Genomic DNA, 24,095 nt, shown 5'->3' with positions numbered 1-24,095 from the left:
CAGAAAGGGGGCACAATAATAACAGGGACCTTTCTAGAATGCAGCCCAGGAGCTGCAGAGGGGGAATCTGTTAGGTTTAAGTCGAAATTTCTGCTGACAGGTTCCCTTTAAAGCTTATTACATACACCAGGCAAAAAGCTGTTGCTTCAAGGTTCACATAGAACAATAGCCTTTCTCAATGTTGACTTTAAATTGTAACCATCATTTTAATTTTTATTTCATAAATCAATAGCAAACATGAAAATAATCATCTTTGTAATAAATCTTATCAGAGAAATCTGCTTCTTTCTCTGCTAGAATTGATCAGTCATAATAATCAATAGTCTCCATTCTGTGGTAAAATCTGTATTCAGTAAGGACTATCCCATTACTGAGATCGGAGAGTTGGCAGTTGATGCTGATGATATTCTATATAGTAATATATAGTGTTTCCCCGAAAATAAGATTTTTTTTTCCCCCGAAAAATGTACTAGGGCTTATTTTCAGGGTAGAGCTTATTCTTGGGAAACACAGTTGGGAGAAAGCTTACTCCTCAAAAATGCAGACCCCGCCCTTCCCAGGAGAATCATACTTGCTCGGGCATCTGCGTTTCTCCCACGTCCTCCTGTGATCTTCAGTGGTCGCTCCCAGCAGGTATGCTCTACGTGGTCCTCCCCTGCTTCTGGCCAACACTCACATAGCTCAGATCATGCACACCCACACACACACACACACACACACATGCACTCACACATACATCAGATCCAACACACAATCGCACACACACTCAACACATCCAGTGATACCTATTTCTTCCAGCCGGCAGAGGAACTTGGGACGCAGTGCAGTGGAGTGTGAGGACCTGAGGTGGAATGCATAGAGGATGAGGTGAGTGTGTGATCAGATGTCTGATTATGTGTGCAATTTGATGTGTGTGGGTGTGCGATCTGATGTGTGTGGGTGTGCGATCTGATGTGTGTGGGTGTGCGATCTGATATGTGTGTGGGTGTGCGATCTGATGTGTGTGTGGGTGTGCGATCTGATGTGTGTGTGGGTGTGCGATCTGATGTGTGTGGGTGTGCGATCTGATATGTGTGTGGGTGTGCGATCTGATATGTGTGTGGGTGTGCGATCTGATGTGTGTGTGGGTGTGCGATCTGATGTGTGTGGGTGTGCGATCTGATATGTGTGTGGGTGTGTGATCTGATATGTGTGTGGGTGTGCGATCTGATGTGTGTGTGGGTGTGCGATCTGATGTGTGTGGGTGTGCGATCTGATGTGTGTGGGTGTGCGATCTGATGTGTGTGGGTGTGCGATCTGATATGTGTGTGGGTGTGCGATCTGATGTGTGTGTGGGTGTGCGATCTGATGTGTGTGTGGGTGTGCGATCTGTTGTGTGTGTGGGTGTGCGATCTGATATGTGTGTGGGTGTGCGATCTGATGTGTGTGTGGGTGTGCGATCTGATGTGTGTGGGTGTGCGATCTGATGTGTGTGATCTGATGTGTGTGCGTTCCACCGCAGGTCCTTGATGCGCTCTACTACAGGTCCTCCCATTCAGCTTCTGGTGAGTATGATTGCGCGGTCTTCTTTCTTCTCTCTTTTGGGGGTGTCTGCTTTCTATAATAAAGTGTCCTACAGTATTCTTTAACTTTTTTAGCTAAATGGACACTTCAGTATTGAGCCACCACTAGGGCTTATTTTCAGGGTAGGGACTATATTTAAGCCTTATTCCGTAAAGGGTTAAATATTGGGCTTATTTTCAGGGTAGGTCTTATTTTCAGGGAAACATGGTAGATAGAAGAGTGAGGAGGGGTGGAGCCCTGTCTCTAGTCCCTCCCTCTGCCTCTAGCGCCCACCACCGTCATAGAATCTGCTCAGTAACAGCCGCCATCTCCTATCTCAGTAATGGGAAAGTCTTCACTGAACACAGATGTTACCTCAGAACTGAGAATTTTCATAATGACTGATCGATTTTGTCATATAAAAAAGCTTTCCAGTCATTTTTTTGTCTGTGGCCGTTTTATTACATGTAATATTAGATCAGCAATTGGCAGTATCATACAAATCTTCAAAATAAAAAAAATAAAAAGTCCCATTTTAATTAGTTTAGCCCCAGATAAAGCTTTTAATAGAATTTCCTGGCCATATTTCATTAGAACACTGACGTTTGGACTGTCTGTTATTCCCTTGATTAACCTTTCATGTACCATTTATTCTAGTCCATCTTCCACTTTGTCTATTAATGGAAAATAGACCCATTTGCTATTTTTAGAGAGACAAGACATGGATGCCTACTCTCTCCCCTTTTATTTAACTTCAATAACGGATCCCCTGGACTCCTTTTGGATTCTTATAGCTATAAGATTATAGCATTTCAAAGATTATCCCGGAGATTTAGTCTTGGGCACCTTTACAGCTTTCCTTTTTGGGATGGATTTACCTTCTTAAAATGATTTAATTCCTAAAACTATTGTATTTTTTTGCCTTTTTAAATCTCACCTCTACTAATTACTGAATCAAATGAGTCAAGACTCAATAAATCTTTAAGAACATTAATTTGGAAAAAGGACATAAACAGTCACATTAGCTTATTTAAATTGCAGAAATCTAAGCTGATGGCTGGACTCAATGTGTCTAACTTAAGAGTAAATACCATGCTTCCCTGAAAAGAAGACCAACCCCAAAGATAAGCCCTAGCATGATTTTACAGGATTTTTGGAGCATGCTTAAAATATAAGCCCTAGTATTATTGCAGCTATTATGAGATATTTTTAAGCGGGCTTTACACGCTGCGATCTCACTAGCGAGATCGCAAGTGATCGTACCCGCCCCTGTCGGTTGTGCGACACGGGCAAATCGCTGCCCGTCATGCACAACCTCACTTAGCCCCATCACACGGACTTACCTGTCCTGCGACGTCGCTCTGGCCGGCGATCCGCCTCCTTTCTAAGGGGGGCGGTTTGTGCGGTGTCACAGCGTCGTCACACGGCAGCTGTCCAATAGAAGCGGAGGGGCGGAGATGAGCGGGACGTAACATCCCGCCCACCTCCTTCCTTCTGCATTGGCGGCGGAGGCAGGTAAGGAAATGTTCGTCACTCCTGCGGTGTCACACATAGCGATGTGTGCTGCCGCAGAAACAAGGAACAACATCGCTAATTAAAAGAGAACGATTTTTATTTTAGGACGACTTCTCCGTGGCAAACGATTTTGGCCGCTTTTGCGATCGTTTTAGGTCGCACATAAGTGTCACACACTGCGGTACCGTTAATGACGCCGGATGTGCGTCACAAACAAAGTGACCCCGACGATAAATCATTAACGATATCGTAGCGTGTAAAGCCCGCTATAGATTTGATCGGCAATAGGTCTTTCACTATACAAACCTTCAAGCTTTGTGAGCAAGCTAATGGGCCAGATTACCAACATATCGTATTTTTCGTTTTATAAGACGAATCCCAAATTTAGAGAAAAAAAAAGGGAAAAAAAACATGAGGTCCGTTTTATCATTCCGTAGTGTCTTACCAGAGGGAGGCCAGCAGCAGTGGTCACAGGAGGCAGGGGCAGTGCTTAAGTAGGCGATGCTGCGGGTGGTGCAAAGGGGAGACCAGATACTCACTGCGGGCTGCGGGCTCTGCTCTGTCCTGGAGCTGCGGGCAATGCTCTGCGCTGGGGATTTAAAGAAATGAAGACCAGAGTCGGTGCCTGCACCAATGAAAGCTTGAGCTGAAATCTCCATCTTCTCATGCGCCGACTCTGGGCGCCATTATTTGAAGTACTCCCCACCACCGGCCGCACAGATGCCCGCCGCATGTCGCACAGATGGCCACTGTTGGTCGCACAGATGCCCGCCACCAACCGCCACACAGATGCCCGCCACCGCCAGATGCACAGATGCCCGCTGCCGCCGGCTGCACAGATGCCTGCCGCCGCAGGCCACACAGATGCCCGCCACTGCAGGCCGCACAGATGCCCTGCAACCGCAGGCCGCAAAGATCCCCGCCACTGGCCGCACAGATCCCTGCCGCACAGAGCCCTGCAGCCCTGGTACAGAGCAGCACCCACAGCATAGCGCACAGTAAGGCTATGTGCGCACAGTGCGTTTTTAGCTGCGTTTTTGCACGTTTTTCGGGTGCGTTTTTGGCCTCAAAACTGCATGACTTTGCTTCCCCAGCAAAGTCTATGAGTTTTCATTTTTGCTGTCCGCACACAACTGTTTTTTTAAGCTGCGTTTTTGAGCTTAAAACAAAAAATGGAAATGTCAATTCTTTCCTGCGTTTTTTTGCGTTTTCTGCCCATGCAATGCATTGGAAAAACGCAGTAAAACGCAGAGATCAAAAACGCAGCAAAACGCAGCCAAAAACGCACCAAATAGCGGTAAAAATGCATGCGTTTTTGACGCATTTTTTCGACGCGGGTGCGTTTTTGTGTGTTTTTAGCGGCCAAAAATGTACAAAAACGCAGCGTCAAAAAAACGCAGCGTGCGCACATAGCCTAATGCCCCTACCTCCTGTGACTCCCTCTCCACCACCCCCCGGTAAGCTACATTTGGATTTTAATATGCACCCCTCATTTTCCTGCCAAAGTTTTGGGAGGAAAAGTGCGTCTTATTATCCGAACAATATGATATATTATATTGTTACAGTCTTGAGCAACAATAGTATACAAAATCTGTAAAAATGACTGCATACAAAGTGTAAAATATAAAAAGCTTTATTAAGAATAGCAGAGATAAAAGAGAGTATTAATACGTAAAAATGTGGCTGATTACATCTAAAACATGTACCAAAGAAGATGAAATGGTAGTGATAAGTGATTTACATATCAAATATTGTAGTACATAAGAGAATGATGGTAACTACCAATAGGTTAAAGTGATGACTATTGCAATAACTGTGAAGTTAATTAATATGGAGAAAATGGGGAGTATGCACAATGTGAACATGACAATTTAGTGTCACTTGTGAAGGCTAAGAGCTTGGCTGGCAATACACCCAAAGGTAAGATGAAATAATAAGCAATGTGCAGTTACAACATATGTAACGTGCACTGTAGTATAAAGGGTTAATGCCAGCAGAAAACCTCTAAGCAAGCACAGATATCACAAAGTTATCACAAATATATTTACCAAACTAGTCTCCAAATAATACACTTAAGGCCCGTTTCACACGTCAGTGAAAAACACTGACGTTTTTCACTGGCGTGTAAAACACGCACATGTCCCTCCATGTGCCGTGAATCACGGCACACGTGGGTTGTCTAAGTGCAATCCGGGCTCCGTTCTCCGTGGCCCGTGATTGCACTTAGAGATTAACTCACCTGTGCCCGCTCCCGCTCTCCATGGTGCTGATCGCTCCCGCGACGCAGCATCCGGCCGGCGGTGACCCCTGCAGCAGCTGCTTCCGGGTCGGCTGTGTCGTGCATCATGAATATGAGCGACAGTAATGAGCCGGCTCAGAAGCAGCAGGGAGAACGGGCTGCAGAGGACATCGCTGGAACCGGGTGAGTAAAAATGATTTTTATTTTAAAAGCACGTTTTTTTCTGGCACGTGTTTCACGGATCACACAATAGTGTGGTCCGTGGGACATCCGTGATGCCAGAAAAAAATGGACATGTCTCCATGCGGCAATCACGCACACGCAGGTAGGCCGCACGGAGACACGTGCAGTGAAAAATCACTGATGTGTGAGCAGACCCATTCATTATAATGGGTCTGCGTATGTCAGTGATTCTGGTACGTTTAAAAAAAAGCACAAACGTTCCAGAATCACTGACGTGTGAAAGAGGCCTAATACATAGATACTGAGGCACTCACATCATTAGATGTAATACCCAAGGAGTATTTTGCGGTGGCTTCTTCCAAGGGACGACCAATAGATCTTTCACTATAAACATACAAGATGATGCTGGATTTTGTCATCCCATGATTCCATTAATCTTTAAGCATTGTTAAATATTAAATCGTCCAGTATCCAAACAAACATATCAGATGATGCTCTTAGTTGAAGCACCATAATTGATTAGAAGTCATCTATAAAACTTTATAAACATAATCATTATGAAATAATCTTAACCATATTCATAGGAAACACAAACATTTTGGAGGGCAGACTTTCTAGAGTTCTACGAAAAGTGTGGCAGCTATAAGTCCCCTTACTGGCAGCCAGACTGGCTTGCAAAGTCTCCTTAAGGAGAATAGTGTTCCCCCGTTGTCCCCACATAGCTTTCTCATGAGCCAGATCAGACACCCCCATACTTTGCACTGACGAGGGGCAAGCACCCCGAAACACCGTGTCTGCAAATTGGGATTCTGATCTGGCTTATATATCCTGAGTCATATTCCAAAGGATTGTTAAGAATCCACTTGGGACTTTTAGGGTCGCTACTTCCAATAGGTGGCGCTGTGCTAGAGTTCGTCTCCTTTACTGGAGAGACAATTTGAATATTTCTTAGAGGGGCGTGGCAGCTATAAGTCCCCTTACTTGGCAGCCAATCTGGCTTGCAAAGTCTCCTTAAGGAGAATAGTGTTCCCCCGTGGTCCCCACATAGCTTTCTCATGAGCCAGATCAGACACCCCCCATACTTTGCACTGACGAGGGGCAAGCACCCCGAAACACCGTGTCTGCAAATTGGGATTCTGATCTGGCTTATATATCCTGAGTCATCTTGCAAAGGATTGTTAAAAATCCACTTGTGACTTTTAGGATTGCTACTTCCAATAGGTGGCGCTGTGCTAGAGTTTGTCTCCTTTACTGGAGAGACAATTTGAATATTTCTTAGAGGGGCGTGGCAGCTATAAGTCCCCTTACTTGGCAGCCAGACTGGCTTGCAAAGTCTCCTTAAGGAGAATAGTGTTCCCCCGTGTGACACTGTCAGATATGTTGACTAGTAATTCTAATATTCATTCATTTAATGAAGCGGTTACTAAATTGCCTATATTGGCAATTAAAAACTTCTCGGAAACTGCTATGACCTCAATCCCTGAGGAAACTAGAGGGCACCCATAAGACACATTTTTAGTAAAGAGCAAAGAACATTATTCTCAGTAAGTGCTGTTTAATTGATAGATACACCCACAGGTCCGAACAAATTGTGTGCTCCGTGTCCCACCTTATAAGTAAAAGATATATTTGATATCATTTTTAATATCTTACAAGATCCTGCAAATATCTTATTTAACAATGAGGAATTAATACATTCCAAATATTTGGGCTGCAGCTATAAGGAAAAGTATTCTACAGTGCTGGACACAGAAGTCGTTCCCTTCACTTTCCATTTTTAAAAATTAGTTTACGACGTAAAATGGATTGGATTCATACATTACTAGCAAATAAAAACAACTTTTTAATATATGGGGAAAATTTATAATACAGTGCTTTGAAAAAGTATTCCTAACCCATGAACGTTTCCACATATTTTTACGTTACACCCACAAACTTAAAAGTATGTTATTTGGGATTTTTTTGTGATATACCAACACTAAGCAGCAAGTTTATGTGACGTTTAAAAGAAATGATACATAGTTTTCTAAATATTTAAAAAATATAAATTTGAAAATTGTGATGTGCATTTCTATTCAGCAGCCTGTAGTCTGATACCACTAAATATTATCCTGAGTGACCAATTGCCTCAAGAAGTTGCCTGATTAGTATATTGAGTCCACATGTATGTCATTTATTCTCAGTATAACTACAGCTGTTCTGTGAGGGCCTCAGAGATTTGTTTGAGAAATTACAGATCAAACAGCATCATTAAAACCAAGGAACACACAAAACAGGTCAGGGGTAAAGTTGTGGACAAGACTAAAGGAGGGTTAGGTTAAAAAAATAGCCCACACATTGAACATCTCAATGAATATAATGAAAGAAGTCTTCTTATCAGTTTGCAAAAAGACATGTAGGGGACACAGATACCATGTGGAAGAAGGTGCCCTGACTAAAGTAGACTTTTTTGGGCTAAATGCAAAATGCTATTATGGAAAACTAATACTGCACATCACCCTGAAAATGCCATCCCCACTGTGGTACATGGTGGGGGCAGCATCATGCTGTTGGATTGCTTTTCTTCAGAAAAGACAGGGAAGCTCTTCAGGGCAAGTCAGAGCAATCCTGGAGGAAAATGTCTGCACATTGGGAGCTGCTAATTAAAGCAGGGAGCATGCTGAACTAGCTGACCTCTAGCTGACCTAGTCAGGCAATGATTATCTCCTGAAACAAAAACAAACATTGCTGGTAAACAACAGCACACATTGTGATAATAAAGGCATCCTTGCATGTGTTAATCATTACAGCATACTGTCTTCAGATTACATAGCAAAAACCTGCTGACAGATTCCTGTTAATATTTTTTCAAGGCACTGTACTCCTGTCATTGACCATAAGACTGTAAAAGGGCATGGATTGGGGGGATTTTCAAAGACATATAATGTTTTAATTTTCTGGTAGCTGGAGCTATGATGTTTTTACCGCTTGTTACAGCATTTTTGTGGCATTGCAGCGACCAAAAAAAAACCTTAATTTTGGATTTCTTATTTTTTTTTGTTCACAGTGTTTACCAATCAATTAGTTTTATACTTGGATCAAATTTTCTGGGCGATATCACATATGTGTAGTTTTTTATTATCTTTAATGGAGCAAAAGGGGAGGGATTTGACCTTATGTTTTTTTATATCTTTTAAAAATCTTATTTCTTAACTTTTCACTGTTTTTAATAGTCCCCTTAGGGGACGTGAAGCTATGATTGTCTGCTTGCTTGTTCTATGTACAGTAATGCAAAAGCATTGCTGTATATAGTAAAAACCCCCATCTCCTTTGAAGGCCGGCCACATACAGGTATTGAAAGGAGCACTACTATGACAGCCACGGAGGTCTTCAGCACACCCCTGCTGTCAAAGCAACCAATCGGCGACCGCAATCATGTCACAGGTGGGCCAATGGGAGCTTAAAATGGTATGGCTCCGTGTCGGCACGTGTTAAATCCTACTGCGAGAGTTTGACAGTGGGACTTAACAGGTTAACAGCTCCGCTACACTCGCAATTCTTAGAGGCAGGTCCTGGCTGTTCCAAACAACCAAATGTGAACAGGTGCATACTGAACATAAGATATAACAAATAAAGAGACAGGTTTATTAGCCCAAAGAGAGGCATTAGAGTAGATAGGGACCCAACATTAAGAGATACACCTTGAAGTTGGCTGTTGGGCTCACATAACACTGGCTTTTTTGATATGCTCAGTATCACAATTTTTATATGTATTTCCTTAGCAGTAATTTATGCTCATTGTCTTATATTCATTGTTAACATATCTTTTAATTTCAGAGTGAAACTCTTTATTTGTTGAAATATATCTCATGTTCAGTATGTGCCTTTTCACCCTTCGTGATAGTGCCATCAGTCTTTTTACTTAGATTATGGGGTCAGGTCTTCTGATTGAGCACTCCTTCTCATCAGTCTTAGGTGATTTTAAATCTATATTATCCTATTCACCCATAAATTGGAGGGTGTTTAGCCCAAAGAGAGGCATTAGTGTAGATAGTGACTAGGGACTCAACATCAAGAGGTACACCTTGACGTTGACTGTTGGGCTCACATAAAACTGGCCTTTTTATATGCTACGTATCTCAATTTTTATGCTAATTATCTTAGCAGTAATGCATGTTCATCTTCCTATAGTCATTGTTAACATTTCTTAGCATTTCAGAGTGCAATTGTCTCTTTATTTATAATACACAGCCATTGCTTGCCAAGTATGGGGCAGGCTCACCCTGTAAGCCCGCTCCATACGCCTGCTTCTGAAAGGGTTAATTATGTTGGAAAGAAATAGGCCAGAATTTATAGGGGAGGGAAACAGAGGGGTAGGTAACTTGTGCTTTGTTAAATTATATGAAAAACTTGGACATTAACAAGGGACCAATCCATGATATATCTGTATCCATGTGTTATTTGTGTTTGACCTAATATAAATATATATATATATATATATATAGATATATATATATATATATATCTATATATATATATATATATATATATATAAAATACCCAATCAAGCAGATGAAGGTGTCTGTACTGTGTGACTTGGAAATGGAACAAATGGCTATAGTGTTTGGAGGATTTTGAAATATTGGTGACAATATGCATCTCAGGTAGGATGGAGAAACCATTCAGGGGGCTTTTTACTTTTAAGGAAGTCTATTCAGTTGCTGAACCTTCTCAAGATGGTCTTCAAAGGCCTACGAAATTAGAACTAGGGCTATAGGAATATAGTGGGGCAAACAAGTACCAAGCCCTCTTGTTTTGAATGGAGGGCAGTAGGGTAGGAGAATCATCTCCAGAGGAGGGCCTTATGTTACTTTTGGTATGCGCACCCCTATTGCTTTGTTTGGATCTTTACTCTTGGCTTGTAGAAATGGTAGATATTAGCTGTATGAAGGCAATACAGGCTGTACAGACCGGCAGACAGAGGGGCATCTAGACTGTACACCACGCTAAAAAGCCTCACAATAACAAATATGTCAGGGAGAGTTACAAAAAAGTCAGATATTGTATCTTCCATCTGCAGCTTGTACCCACCAATTACTTCAGACTACCAACGCCAGGATTATAAGCGAGAGTTTGATTCTGACCTGAAGCGATACAAAAAAATGTGTGCAGAAATGGATGATATTAACACGCAGCTGCAGCAGCTTAACAAACAACTAGACGGACTGACCGAGGGCACCACCCAGTACCAGGTACTGTACAATATCCACGCTTAACCCTAACCTCGCCTTCTTAATAACGGCCAAACAACAACCTTCTTATATAATGTTTTGTGATTTCAGGGAGTGGCGGAGGAGTACAACAGACTGAAGGATATTAAAAGAGTAAGTATTCTTACCATCTCATAGCACTGACCACGCTATATTCAATTCATAGTATATTAATTTCTGAAAAGTTTACTTAGACTTGCACTATTTTCTGATATTTGTGTTTTATATGTAAATGATAATTTTTAACTTAAAGAGTTATGGAAAATATTAGCTATCACAGATACACTAAATGCATAAAGGTATTTTGTCACCTACACATTGCACCTATAGGAGCTGTTCTGACATCCCATTCTAAATCCATTGGCTCTAAAGGGACCCTGTCATGTTAAAAAAAAATAATTTTAACTTGCAGATATGGGGTTAATCTGCAAGTTACTAAGGCTATGTGCGCACGTTGCGTTTTTTCCCGCGTTTACGCAGCGTTTAAAACAGCAGCGTAAATGCATGTGTTCTGTTTCCCCAGCAAAGTCTATGAGAAGTCGGCAAATTCCATGTGCATGCTGCTTTTGTAGACGCAGCGTTTTGGATGCCCAATATTTGACAAAATCCATGCTTTAAAAAAGCAGCATGTCACTTCTTTTATGCGTTTTGGTTGCATTTCCATCCATTGCAATCAGTGAGGTGTGTCAAAACGCAACCAAAATGCGTTTGCACTGCATTTTCGTTGCGATCTGCTTGCTTTTTTGACAAACAGAATGCAGGTCTTTCGGTCTCTCTCTCTGTCCGTGTCGATCTCTCTCTCTCTCTCTCTGTCCATGTCGGTGTCTGTCTGTCCGTCAGTCTCTCTCTGTCGGTTGGTCTCTCTCTGTCCGTCAGTTTCTCTCTCTGTCTGTGTTGGTCTCTCTCTCTCTCTCTCTGTCCTCGTCAGTCTCTCTCTTTCTCTCTCTGTCCATGTCGGTCTCTCTCTGTCCGTCGGTCTCTCTTTCTGTCCGTCGGTCTCTCTCTCTCTGTCCGTTGGTCTCTCTTTCTGTATGTCTGTCTGTCGATCTCTCCCTCTCCCTCCCTCTCTTATACTCACCGATCACTGACCGATCACCGGTGCAGCGCTGCACGGCTGTCACAAATCTCTGGCGGCTTCTCCTGATTTGAAAATGCCTTCCCCCGCCCACCGGCACCTATGATTGGTTGCATTAAGAAGAGCTCCCACGCTGAGTGACAGCTGTCTCACTGCAACCAATCGCCGGTGGCGGGTCTATGTAGTGCAGTAAAATAAATAAATAAATAATTTAAAAAAATGGCATGCGGTTTCCCCCAATTTTGATACTAGCCAAGGTAAAGCCATACGGCTGAAGGCTTGTGTTCTCCTGCCACTAAGCCCTACGTTAATCATGGCAGGCGTCTATGCTACACCCCCCATGATTAACCTGTAAGTGAAAGTAAATAAACACATACACCCGAAAAAATCCTTTTTTTGGAATAAAAGACAAAAAAAACCCTCTTTTACCACTTTATTAAAATCCCCAAACAGCCCTCTAGTTCCGGCATAATCCACACGAGGTCCCACGACGCACCCAGCTCTGCTACATGAAGCTGACAGGAGCGGCCATAGAACACCACTGCTCTCTGTCAGCTCCACACAGAAACTGAAGTGAGCCACGCGATCAGCGATGATGTCACTCAGGTTACCCGCAGCCACAGGTCTCGGGTGGAGGACTCCAGCTGGCCATGGGTAACCTGAGTGACGGCACTGCTGATCGCGCGGCTCACTCAGTCACTCAGGGGATTTGTGGTCACCGGTGAGTCCTTCACAGACAGAGCCTCGCGAAGACAATGAAGTCGGGTAAAGTTCATCTGAGTTCATTCTGATCGCGCGGCTCTTTCTTGCAGCCAGCCATACTTCTATGGGGATGTAGCCGAGCCGAGTGGGACCGCACTGTCAAAAATGCATCCAAAATACATTCAAAATGCATCCAAAACGTTGCGTTTATTTGTCCCGCCAGAACGTAACGTGCGCACATAGCTTTAAGCTGTGCATCTGCAGCGCCCACGGGACTCGGCACCTAAGTCCGGGACGGCGACACCGGTAAGGACAAGCCAACACAGTCTCTGCGGGTTCAAGGTGTTTTTACTCACAATTTCAGTTGCCAGCATCATAGTATCAGTCACTGCCGTGATGGGCTCCAGCCGATCCCGGATCTGTGGGAGGTCAGAACCGGTGCGGTAGTCTGTGAGCCCTTCCTTGCTGCGCTTTGTAGTGCGAGTCCCTGTGGCTTGAAGCACTTAGAGTCCCTTCCATACTAGGTAGAGTACTGTTTTCTATGCCAGTATCATGGATCCCCTTGAGTCTGACCATGATCGAGGCCCCGGAATCCTAGGTGCCACTTGGCTCTGGAAACTTGTGTGGTTGGAGAAGCATGAAACCTCTCCGTCCGGCAGAGTCTGATGGTGCAACTTGGAGTTGCACCACCCTAGGGTTTTGCACCCTGAACTGCACTAGTCCCGAGGAACTGACACGGTATCCTTCATAGCGACCGTTAAACTCCTATATCCCACAGGAGCTACCGGGAAGCACCTCTGCTCCCTATCTCACCTAGCTGGAGAATTCTCCTATTGCTGTTTGTGACTTCTAACTCCCCCTGGTGGCCACTCCTCCCCCCACCCAGGTCCCAAGCTAGTGGTTTGGGGCCCCAGTTGTGATGGCATTCTGTAAATGCCACACTGTAGGCAACCTCTTTGGTACCCGACCCTAGCCCAGTCCCCAGTGTGGAAGGGGCAACCCATGTGTGTATGTGGTTGTGTATGGTGAAACTGGCACTGACCTCCCCTGGATCCATGATCAGTACTACACCCCGGTTGAAGTGCAGTACCCTGTGGCGTCCAGAGCCTCAGAGGCATCGCACATCCACCGCATTGAAAGCCCAGCTACTTGAAGAAAACAAGCTTTATTCCTCCCAGCAGCCTCTGACTTTGGCCTGGCTCACACTTGTGTATAAGGCTATGTGCGCACGTTGCGTACAAGCCCTGCAGAAATTTCTGCAGCGATCTGAAGAGCACATGTGCGCTTTAGATCGCTGCAGAAATGTCCGTAGTGAGCGCCGATTCCATGAGCTCTGCCTGCAGCTCCTGCCATAGACAGAGCAGGAGCTGCCGGCAAAGCGCAGGAAAGAAGTGACATGTCACTTCTTTTTGCGCAGCGCTTCGGCAGTAGCCGAAGCGCTGCGCTCTTAAACGCCACGTGCGCACGGCCCCTGCACAGTCTCCATAGACTGTGCAGGGGACGCAGGACGCATGCAGTTACGCTGCGCTACAAAGCGCAGCGTAACTGCATGTTTTTACGCGACGTGCGCACATAGCCTAAATCAGACAAGTCCTATGAGAGAAAAAAATGCATTGCACTTGCACCAATGTTATTCAATGAGGCAGAGCAGATCTGTGAGTTTTTTTATCAGCTGGAATCGGGCTGAGGAAAAAATCTCAGCATGCTATGTATGAGGGCAGAGTCATAGTTGCATATTGATTCTGATGCGAGAGCTTCGGATGCGACATGCTAATGACCCCTGGTTCAGGCTCTGCTGTGAGCTTGAGCCAAGTGTCATGTGACTGTGACCAGCTCCAGAGATCGGATCACAGCTCCGAGCAGAGAGATTAATCCCCCCTTCTCCTGCATTGTCAGCCTGTCCGTATATCGCACTGCACTTGGATAACATTGGAGTGCAGTCCGATGTTTTTCTCACACCCATACACTTGTATGGGTGCAAGTGACATGGCTCTCGCAGACAATCGAAGCATGCTGTGTATGAGGGTGGAACGCGGTGCCAGGGGTGCCTCGGGAGTCGCTGTGATGGCCGCTTCATGTATCAGGCTAACCCCCGGCACAGCCGTCACTATGGGGACAGGGGAATGTTATGTGGGGCAGAGTGTGGATGGCAGGAGCACACTGACAGACTCAGGAAAACTCCGCAGGCAGGCATCAGCTGAACCAAAAGGCATTATATTACACATAGCTTCCAAACAGTCTCAGTACACAAATCTTGCAGCGTCAAATCACAATTCCTGCCGGGGAAACTGTTCCTGTTTTCTCTGTTCCGGGGCCTTGCCTGGCTACTCTTGTTTCCTTCACCTAGGCTCACACTCCGGCTAATACAGACGTGACCCACACACTTCTGCTTCGCCGGCTAGGCCTCTTTGGGTCCCACCTTTACACTGCTGGTTCCCGATCAGGACACTTTCCTTTTTCTCTCTCTGGCTACTTGCCACAGTCGCTCCCACACTCTGCCCCTGTTGCTCCTTCTCCCCCGTCCCAGCAGAAACTAAACTCCTTTTCTCTGATTCTTCCTACAGCAACCTCCCACCCTCCCCCTAGACTGTCCGGCTCCTCCTCTCTCCTGTACTGTTCCTATGGAGACAGCCGTCCCACCCTGACATCTAGGGGGGAAAAAAAAAACCCGGTAATACTGTAAAACACAATTAACATTAACATCTTTAGCTACCCCAGCGTGGGGCATCTTCAGGGGGGAAACTGCGCCTCCGTGCAAGGGGTCCGTCCACCCCTTACATTGGCATAGTCACACTTGCGTATGGCATGTGATGCGAGAGCCTCAGATGTAATATGCTAATGACCCTCGGCTCAGGCCCTGCTGCAACCATGAGCTAAGTGTCATGCGACTGTGGTCCATTCCTGAAGTAGCACCCCTGAGAACCTCATGGCACTACAGGGAACTGCATCCTCTTGGGGATGCAGGACCTACCCCCTGGGACCTGGAGTATCAGTGCCTTTTCTACCAAAACACAATCTAAATCCTAGTTCTCCTCTCCACACTGGGCATAGAGGGTTAACCACGTAAGGAGATGGTCGCCATGGGAACAAGTCCCTGTGTATAGCCAGCCTGGTGGAAGGGGTCAGTCAGTCGGAGAGTAGTCAGTGAGTGGAGCACACAGGTGTGCGGACATGCCTGAACTGGGTCCATGTAACGGTAACCCCGGGGCACAGGAGTGATGTCGCCAGGATGGGTACCGAGATACCGCTGGGACCGGAGCACGCACGGGGCACAGGGCCCTAGGTCAAGTGCAAGTTTTAGACTGTTTGGTAAATACCTGCACGGTGAGAATACCTTCACGTACTTCATCGAACCAAATAATATGGGGGCATCAGTAGTAAACTAAGATCGAGGTTCAGACACTTACCTCCCTGCAGGGTCCGCACTGCCCGCCGTCCGGAGAAGGAGACAGTACCCCAAAAGGGACAGTCGGGGTTCCCAAACGCTCCACGCTACGGGTACTCAATCTACAGAAAGTGCCGTGGACAGAGCAACCTGGGACACTACGTTGGCACTGGTCCTCCTGGGACCTGAACCAGCAATCCCTGGGTCCACAGTGAGTAGAGACTGTTAAAGACAACCTGGTGTGGTCTTCATTATTGCCCCATTACATCTCCCAGATACAGCCCTACCTGCGGAGGGCCTACCATCTCAGCTGCCACTACCACCATGCCTGGGAGTACCCACATTGAGCAACGGCGGTTCCCCATCCTTAAGCGCAACCCGCAGGTGGCGTCACATGACAAAAACTCTTATCTCCCATGTAAATACACCTCATTAACAAAAGGGGCCCAGAGCACGGGTCCAGGCAATGGCTACCAGAGTGACATCCCCATCTGTTACCGCCTGGGACCAAGTACCCCCTTCTCTGGGCACTACACTGACATCAGAGCACAGCTGCGGAGGAGAGGGAGGAATTAATCCCCCCATCTCCTCCATTGTCAGCCTGTGCATATATCGCACTGCTCTGGGATAACATCCGAGTGCAGTCCGATGTTTCTCTCACACCCATACACTTGAATGGGTGCGAGTGATACGGCTCTTGCAGACTATCGCAGCATGCTGCCATTTTGTCCTCAATCCGTTTAGGGCTGAGGAAAAACTCGCAGATCTGAGCTGCAGCATTGTCTTAAATGGGGAGATTTTCTCACATTGCACTCGCGCGAGTCATACGCAAGTGTGACTGTCCTGACCAAGAATATTGGAAGAGACTCCTATTTTTACGCGCACATCTCAAAGAAAAAACTAATAAAAATCTAGAGGTAAAGAGACAATGGAAAGATGTTAGATTGAAATATAGATAGATAGAGAGAGAGATAGATAGATAGATTGATAGATAAATATTACTATCATCTATCCCTCTATCTCTCTCTGTCTATCATCTGTCTATCTATCTATTTACAGTATGAGCTGATATTATCAGTCTGGGAAGGTCCATAGTTATTAGTCCCTCCCCAGCCTAAAAATAGAAGCCCGCAGCCGCCCCAGAAGTGGGGCATCATATTAAATGCATCAATTATGGTACTGCACATCAGCTCTCCTTGATTACCCTGGTGCATTGGCAATTGGGGTAATGTTTTTTGGGATTTATGTCAGCTGTCAATTGTCCCAAAACACAGCTGACATCAAGCCCTGATGTTAGTTATGGAGAGATGTCTATTACATTACAATACTAATCCAGTAAAAAGAAAAAAATACACAAACAAAAATAGTTTATTTTAAGAAACACTCCCCTGGTTCACCAATTTATTTTTTTAAAAAAGCTAGGCAGGTCCGACTTAGTCCAGGGAACCCAACGTAGTCCCCAAATGGAAACCTGAAAAACCTAAAAAGAGAGGAATAAAAACAAGACACTGTCCCTCAATCATCAATTTATTAGAAAGCAAAGATCCTATGCAGGTCCTTTGTAGTCCGGCGCTTCCCACGACATTCCACAACTCCCCAACTCCATCAATCAAAGGCTATGGAGCCTCGTTCTGACAACCCATAGGATTTGAGCAGCAGCCACTCCCTGCTCACTCAGCGCTCCACAAGACCTGGCAACTGTGATGAGCGGTGATATCAGTAACGTAACCACTCAACACAGACGCCAGGTCTTGGGGAGCGCTGAGTGAACAGGCAGTGCCTGCTACTCCAAGATCTATTGATTAAAATGAAATTAACTTTAAAATTAACTTTGCTCAATAAAAACTCCTTTAAGATTTTTGCACTTTTTATAACCCAGATTGATGCTGTCTGTTCTATTTTTGAACTTGCAAGCTAATGCAATAACAATTCACAGGGACAAATCACAGCTGACATCAATCCCAAAATCCATTGGCAATGCACCAGGGCAATAAGGTAGAGCTGATGTGCAGTGCCAGAATTGATGAATTTAATATGATGCGTCACTTCTGGGGTGGCTGCGCGCTGGTATTTTTAGGATGGGAAGGGACTAATAACCATGGTCCTTTGTGGGTTTTTTCTATATATAAAGAGTGATTATGATTATATGATTATAGCAGGAAATTGAAAACTCCTTACTAGAGATGACTTACTCGATGATAAATTCGATTTAAATAAAATTTACATTAAATTTCTAGAAAGTCTCTGACCCCAGCAAATTTAAATAATTTGCATTAGATTCATACAAATTGCAAAAAATGGCCAGCGCTATATTAAACATTGTTGAAATTTGCGTTAAGCAGAAAAGGTTCACATGACCTCAGGCCTGGATGGGGCAGGGAATCCACTTAAGCTTTGTTGCTCTGTATAACATAGTCAATGAGAAGAGGCTATCATAGCCTGTATAAAAGCTGAGACAGGAAGTGCAGAAGCCATATTGGGATGACTCTGGATAGTGAGAGGAGTTAAAGTTCACAACTTAGCCATAGCAATAGGGAGAGAAAGCCATAAAAAAGTGAATAAACATTGCAGATAGTGAGTGACAGCAGAGCAGACCCACCCATTTAAAACACGTATGTGAAAAGCCAGTACAGTTTCACATCAGTATACAATCAGTGTGTCATCCATATTTTTCCGGTATGGCTAAAGAAATAGAAACGCAATATGTTTTCCCATGAAATTATACTGATGATATTGTATATCATTATCCTTTTGATTTTTTTTTTAGACTTCCGATTACCAAACAAAGAAGATTGAAACCAAACAACTTAGAAACAAACTGTTTCACATTAAAAGGATGGTGAATGATTATGACAAAGGAAGGGACTGATGAAGAACAACGCCGCAATGTCAGAAACATCCACTAGAGGGCATCCAACATTGGCATTATAAAAAGAACATTTATAAGGCAGCTGCATTGTATTGGGAAATGTTTGTATGTAAAGTTTTTGCAGCTGTTAAGGATACATTAATTTGTAATGTCTAAAAAATGTGAACCAGTTGGAGACTGCTTAAATTTGATCTTATATGAAGGATGGAAAGATAAACTGTTGGCCCATGTCTCCTTATAACCCATATATCATGCCTAATTTCTAATAACTCCTTCACTGCAGAAGTGCCCCTGACTTTTATTCTTTATATATAAAGGTATTATTATGAACATGTGATCACATTGAATAATTTGGATCTTTTTCTATTTCTTATGAAAAAGTTGCCTAGATGCAGTGATATTTAACAATTGCGTTTCTTCTCAAAACATCAGTAACATCTGAGGTTGTAAAGTGTTGAAACGGGTGATATAAGCCTTTAATAAATGAACATACCAGTCATGTTTAACTTTTATTTTTAAAGGTTATAAATAATGAAAATTAGAACTTTCCATTGAAAAAAAATACACTGAATGTTAAAGTTTATGCTTAGGATTATACATATACAATAGCCAAATCAGTTTATTATCAGATTTAAAGAGGACCTGTCACCAGGTGAAACATGGCCAGTTTTTGTCTTCTTTTATTCCCGATGATCCCCCTTAGTATTCCGCTTTTGTTTGTTTTTAAATCCACCATTCAGTTCTGGAGATATAAGCCTTTATATTTGGGGTACATTTCTAAGGTCTTTCCAAAAGGGGTGTGGCTTGCATTGTTAGAACCCAGAGCAGCCAAAGGACACGCCCCCCAAAAATAAAATCACGCCCCCTTGTAAAGACCATAAAAAATGCTACCAAATAAAAAGACTCATCTCTGGAACTGCACGGCGAATTTTAAAAATACAAAAATCGGAATCCTCAGGGGAGCAAAGGGAATAAATCAAGAGCAAAAACTAGCCACTTTTGACCTGGTGACAGGTCTTCTTTAAAGGCATTCTCTTCTCAAAGACGAGGGAATATCACTTATTTCACGCGTGTAAGTGATGCAACACCGACTTTAAAAGTATATACCGGTATTTAATTGAAAAGATTCTTCAAACTGTGGTTAATATAAAAGTTAGAGATAGTAAAACATGCGGTTTAAATCCTATCAGGCATTCCTTCCTTCTTTTCTGCTCTAAGACAAACTGGTTACTAGGGACTGGCTGCCCGGCAGCTTTAGAAAGACTGTTGCTACGAAGTTTGTCCACATCAGCCAGTCTTTATTATAGGATACTTCAGGTCAAAGTTTGATGACCCTGTGTAGTCAGGACAGGGAAAACCAGCTTTTAGCATGAAGAAATTTTTAAAAATAAATTTAGGGTTGACATTGGTCAAACATGTCTGCTTCTCAAGTGAAAGGCACTTAAGAAATCATTCCTTTTCTCTAGTGTTTTCTTGATATTTGTTCTCATGGAGAGTTTTTGGTTTTTTTTTTGTCTTTTCCAGAAATGCTTTAACTTTTATTTTTTTTATGCCGGCATTTTCTGAGCATCTTTTGTAGAAATCCTTAAGCACGGAACAGAGTGCTAGCATTTTTGATGCAAAACGCTTACAAAATGTTCAATAAGATGCCATACGTCTTTAGTGCGTCTTTTTATCCTCCTCCATTGACTTCGATTGTAAATTATGGAGCATCTTCCTAATGTAAATCGCCAGTAGTATCATTTTGATGTTACTTATTTTAAACAATTGGCATCTCTGAAAGCAAAAAAAAACATTTAAAAGACACTGTAAAGCCTGAGCATATGAAAGTTTTTTCCATAGGAACGAATAGGACAAATGTTTGGGTGCTCCGTGAGTACTGTTTCTAGCATTTTTTGAGCGGCTCTGGTTCGAAAAAGACATAGTGTGACCATAGCTTTAACGTAGAACCATTTATTGCACCAAATCACTCCAGATTAACTACTAACCCTTATAATTTTGTTTTGTTTTTCCTATGCTTTTTGTTCTGTGCTCTGTTTCTTCCTCTTTATTGGATCCCAGCATTGAAGAAAAATAAAATGTCTCATTAGTGTCCTTTCCCTACTCTACTGGGATCACTTTCAATTTTGGGGGAAAAATATTGATGTAAAATATAGGGTATGCGCCTTATTAGCGAATGTGTTTATGTCTATACTGTAAATAATAAATCATTAATTGAAATAGTTACTTATATTTTGTAAATATGCAAATAAATCCAATACATCTTAGTAGCACATTTAAATTGTATTTTTATCATAGCCATACCACTAATTTCTATCTCTGGTATATATCTATCACTGTCCTTAAGAGAACATGAAGGTAAGGCTCCCTGAACTTGGTGATGAAATTGAACTATTTGCTGCACTAGATCTCAAGAACAGGGCTCCGCAAGTTTGTGCAGTAGTTTTCATAAATCCCATATAGATGAATGGAGAGAGGGCCACACACGTGCTGCCATCACTTTACTGACAGTGGAGTATGATGACAGCCATTTCTCAAGATGCAGTGGTGGAGTTCGAATCCATCATACACTTAGGACATATGCTTTTCATATGCTATTAATGTATCATATAAGACCACCTCTTTAAGTTCTCTCTCTATTATAAACTCATAAAATAAAGATTAATAAGATGCTATCCTGGATATCTTTGTAATTCACCTATAACAGTGTTCCCCAATTCCAAGAGCCACCAACAGATCATATTTTCAGGATTTTCCTAGTATTACACAGCTAATTCCATCACCTGGGCAATATAGGGGAATCCTGAAAACCTGACCTGTTGGTGGGTCTTGGAGTTGGGGAACAATTATGTTACATCTCAGCCTATTCTTATAAATCTGTATACAATTTTTTCTGTCTTTCTGTACTTGTATACCATATGTCTTGCCTGAATCTGATCTTTTGTAACTTTTTTTAAAAGGTATTTTAATAAATAGCATAATTTGCACAAATTGTATGTCTTTACTTATTGTGTGAGTTTGTATGTAACAAAGAAGGGATTTTGGTTCTTGTGATTGTTGGATTTAGAGGTGTGGGTCCATGTCTCCGATCCAGGAGGTTCAGAACACATATCCCATTCTCTTCGGTTTTGTGGATCAGACTCAGCCATTAGAGTCTATGAAGTCTATGAGACACAGATGAAACTAGCAAACGTATTTTGTACTTCAGACTTCCATCTCTCTTTAACTGATACATTAAGAGTCGATGGACAAAAAGTTCAGTCTACCTGGTTCAATGAAAAAAAAAAAGATGAGAAAAAAAACTGATGCAACTAGGAAGCAAGTAGGATGCAACTAGGATGACACCTGAGAAAAAATCTGTGTGCAAGAATTATTGTTTAGGCAGTTTCATTTGTCACAAACAATGGAGTGTGGAGTGGGTGTGGAGGTGATACCTGTTTGCAGCTGTTCATCTGGAGTTTCGTCCGGCTTTTTTCGATCCCATTCATACAGTGCGATGTTACATGCGGTGTTACTAGAGATGAGTCCACAACCAGTTAAAACTTCAACGGCTTTACCGCATACTAATATTAAACAACATTTCCATTTAATATTCACAGTTTTGACACGACTTTCTCCAACAGGCAATTTCTTATCTACCCATTCCGGCTCTCCCATTACAGCTGCAGTGAGAGTCCCACCGGCTATCAAAGAGGATGAGGGTTTGGCACTGCTGTTATTAGGTGCTGTGCTGTCCCCTGAATGGCTATGCTATTTTCTCAGGATAACTCGTAGAGTCTTCTAGTCTGCTGTGTCAGTGGCCCTGTCAGTGAACAACAGCTACGCCGACTGTCCACACCGTTCACAAAGCCCACTTGGGGGGGAAGGGAACTTTCTGATCCCTCGTTTTATCTCACTGAAGCCTCCCTGCTGCCCTCTGCATCTTCTCGTCACTGGGTCTCTTCCTCCTGCTCAGTCTTCTGCCTGTTCTCCTCCACACCACACTGTTCCACTTGGCTACATCTGCCTCTCTCTTTCTTTTTCATATCTGACTAAAACCAGGAAATTTTCAAAAAATCCAGCACTCAAAGCATGAAATAAGATAATTTTTATTGTAATTTTTATAGAATGCAATTTTGTGTCAATTATTGTCAAAAACGTTTCGGTCTTCCGACCTTCATCAGTTTAACACAAAAAGGCTCCAATTCGCATATAAAGATTCCAGGAAGATAAGAAAGACACATCGCAGACCCGGACGGGCAGTCTTTCTTATCTTCCTGGAATCTTTATATGCGAATTGGAGCCTTTTTGTGTTAAACTGATGAAGGTCGGAAGACCGAAACGTTTTTGGCAATAATTGACACAAAATTACGTTCTATAAAAATTAAAATAAAAATTATCTTATTTCATGCTTTGAGTGCTGGATTTTTTGACAATTTTTGATCTGGGGTGGGACCCTATCCAAGCACCAGCGCCATATTAGGAGTGCCACATTTCTAAATTTATAGAACCAGGAAATGTCCTCCACTAAATCCTTTCATTGTGGGCTGGGCCTATTTAGCTAACCCTTTCAGTCGTGTCACTATATCTTCTATCTGAGCCTCCCTCCCCTGTTAAGGAGCCTGGTACCGTCTGGTGGTAGCTGACAGTACTGCTAGATAACCCACATGAGAGAGCTTTTTGACATTTCCATATTACCTACATTACACCTGAAAACACACAGGTCAATAACACTTCTCTTAATCACACACATAAAATGCATGACGTCTTCAGGGGTGACAGGACACTGGACACTTTTACATTTCCCTCTTAACCATGGCTTAACCATGGCTGTCCTTAACCATGCGTTCACCTGTAAAATACAGGTCATGCATGCATTGATGAAGGTCATGTATTAATAAAACTCTACATTTCCTTTTAACCATTATTTCCTTCTTAGGCATCCTGACATCTTCTTTCTTTGGGCATCCTCGGAGGTACACAATAGTTCAATCCTAAAACAAAAGGACCATAGCCAACATTAATGCTCCTCAAATCCGAGGGCAATTTGAAGTGACAAATATATCTATAAACCCTTAAAACATCATTTTATTATAAAATTTAAAAACATCCAAAATACACACTATAGAACCTAAAGTGCACAGGTGGAGAAGGGAGGAGGGTAAAGGATAAAGTAACCCCTAAATATAAACCTCCCTCCTGTCCACTACCTCACGCGGGGGTTGGCACCCTAAAAGCACGATATGGCGCCCCCACTCACCGCCGGCTATCCTTAGCCTGCCCTAGTTAACCCTAGCGGCAGGTATGAAAGGTGCTCAAAAACTCATAAAGTGCATAAGTGCGGATAGCTAATGAGG

The 24,095-nt window shown here is 43.2% G+C and overlaps 1 protein-coding gene across 3 annotated transcripts in view; it reads left to right on the top strand.

Annotated features, from left to right (window-relative positions):
• LOC142243177 (occludin-like) overlaps positions 1 to 21,731 on the top strand; it is a 163,782-nt gene extending 142,051 nt beyond the window's left edge. For all 3 annotated transcript variants that reach the window (XM_075314834.1, XM_075314820.1, XM_075314826.1), the window contains exons 6-8: positions 10,539 to 10,710; positions 10,801 to 10,842; positions 18,658 to 21,731. In XM_075314834.1, coding sequence (XP_075170949.1) covers positions 10,539 to 10,710; positions 10,801 to 10,842; positions 18,658 to 18,759 — 316 coding nt within the window. In that variant the 3' untranslated portion in view covers positions 18,760 to 21,731. The remainder of the gene's footprint in view (positions 1 to 10,538; positions 10,711 to 10,800; positions 10,843 to 18,657) is intronic.
• The last annotated feature ends 2,364 nt before the right edge of the window (positions 21,732 to 24,095 follow it).

This window comes from Anomaloglossus baeobatrachus, chromosome 1 (assembly GCF_048569485.1).
Source record: "Anomaloglossus baeobatrachus isolate aAnoBae1 chromosome 1, aAnoBae1.hap1, whole genome shotgun sequence".
NCBI classification, from domain to species: Eukaryota; Metazoa; Chordata; class Amphibia; order Anura; family Aromobatidae; genus Anomaloglossus; species Anomaloglossus baeobatrachus.
This window is presented reverse-complemented; position numbering and strand designations above follow the sequence as displayed.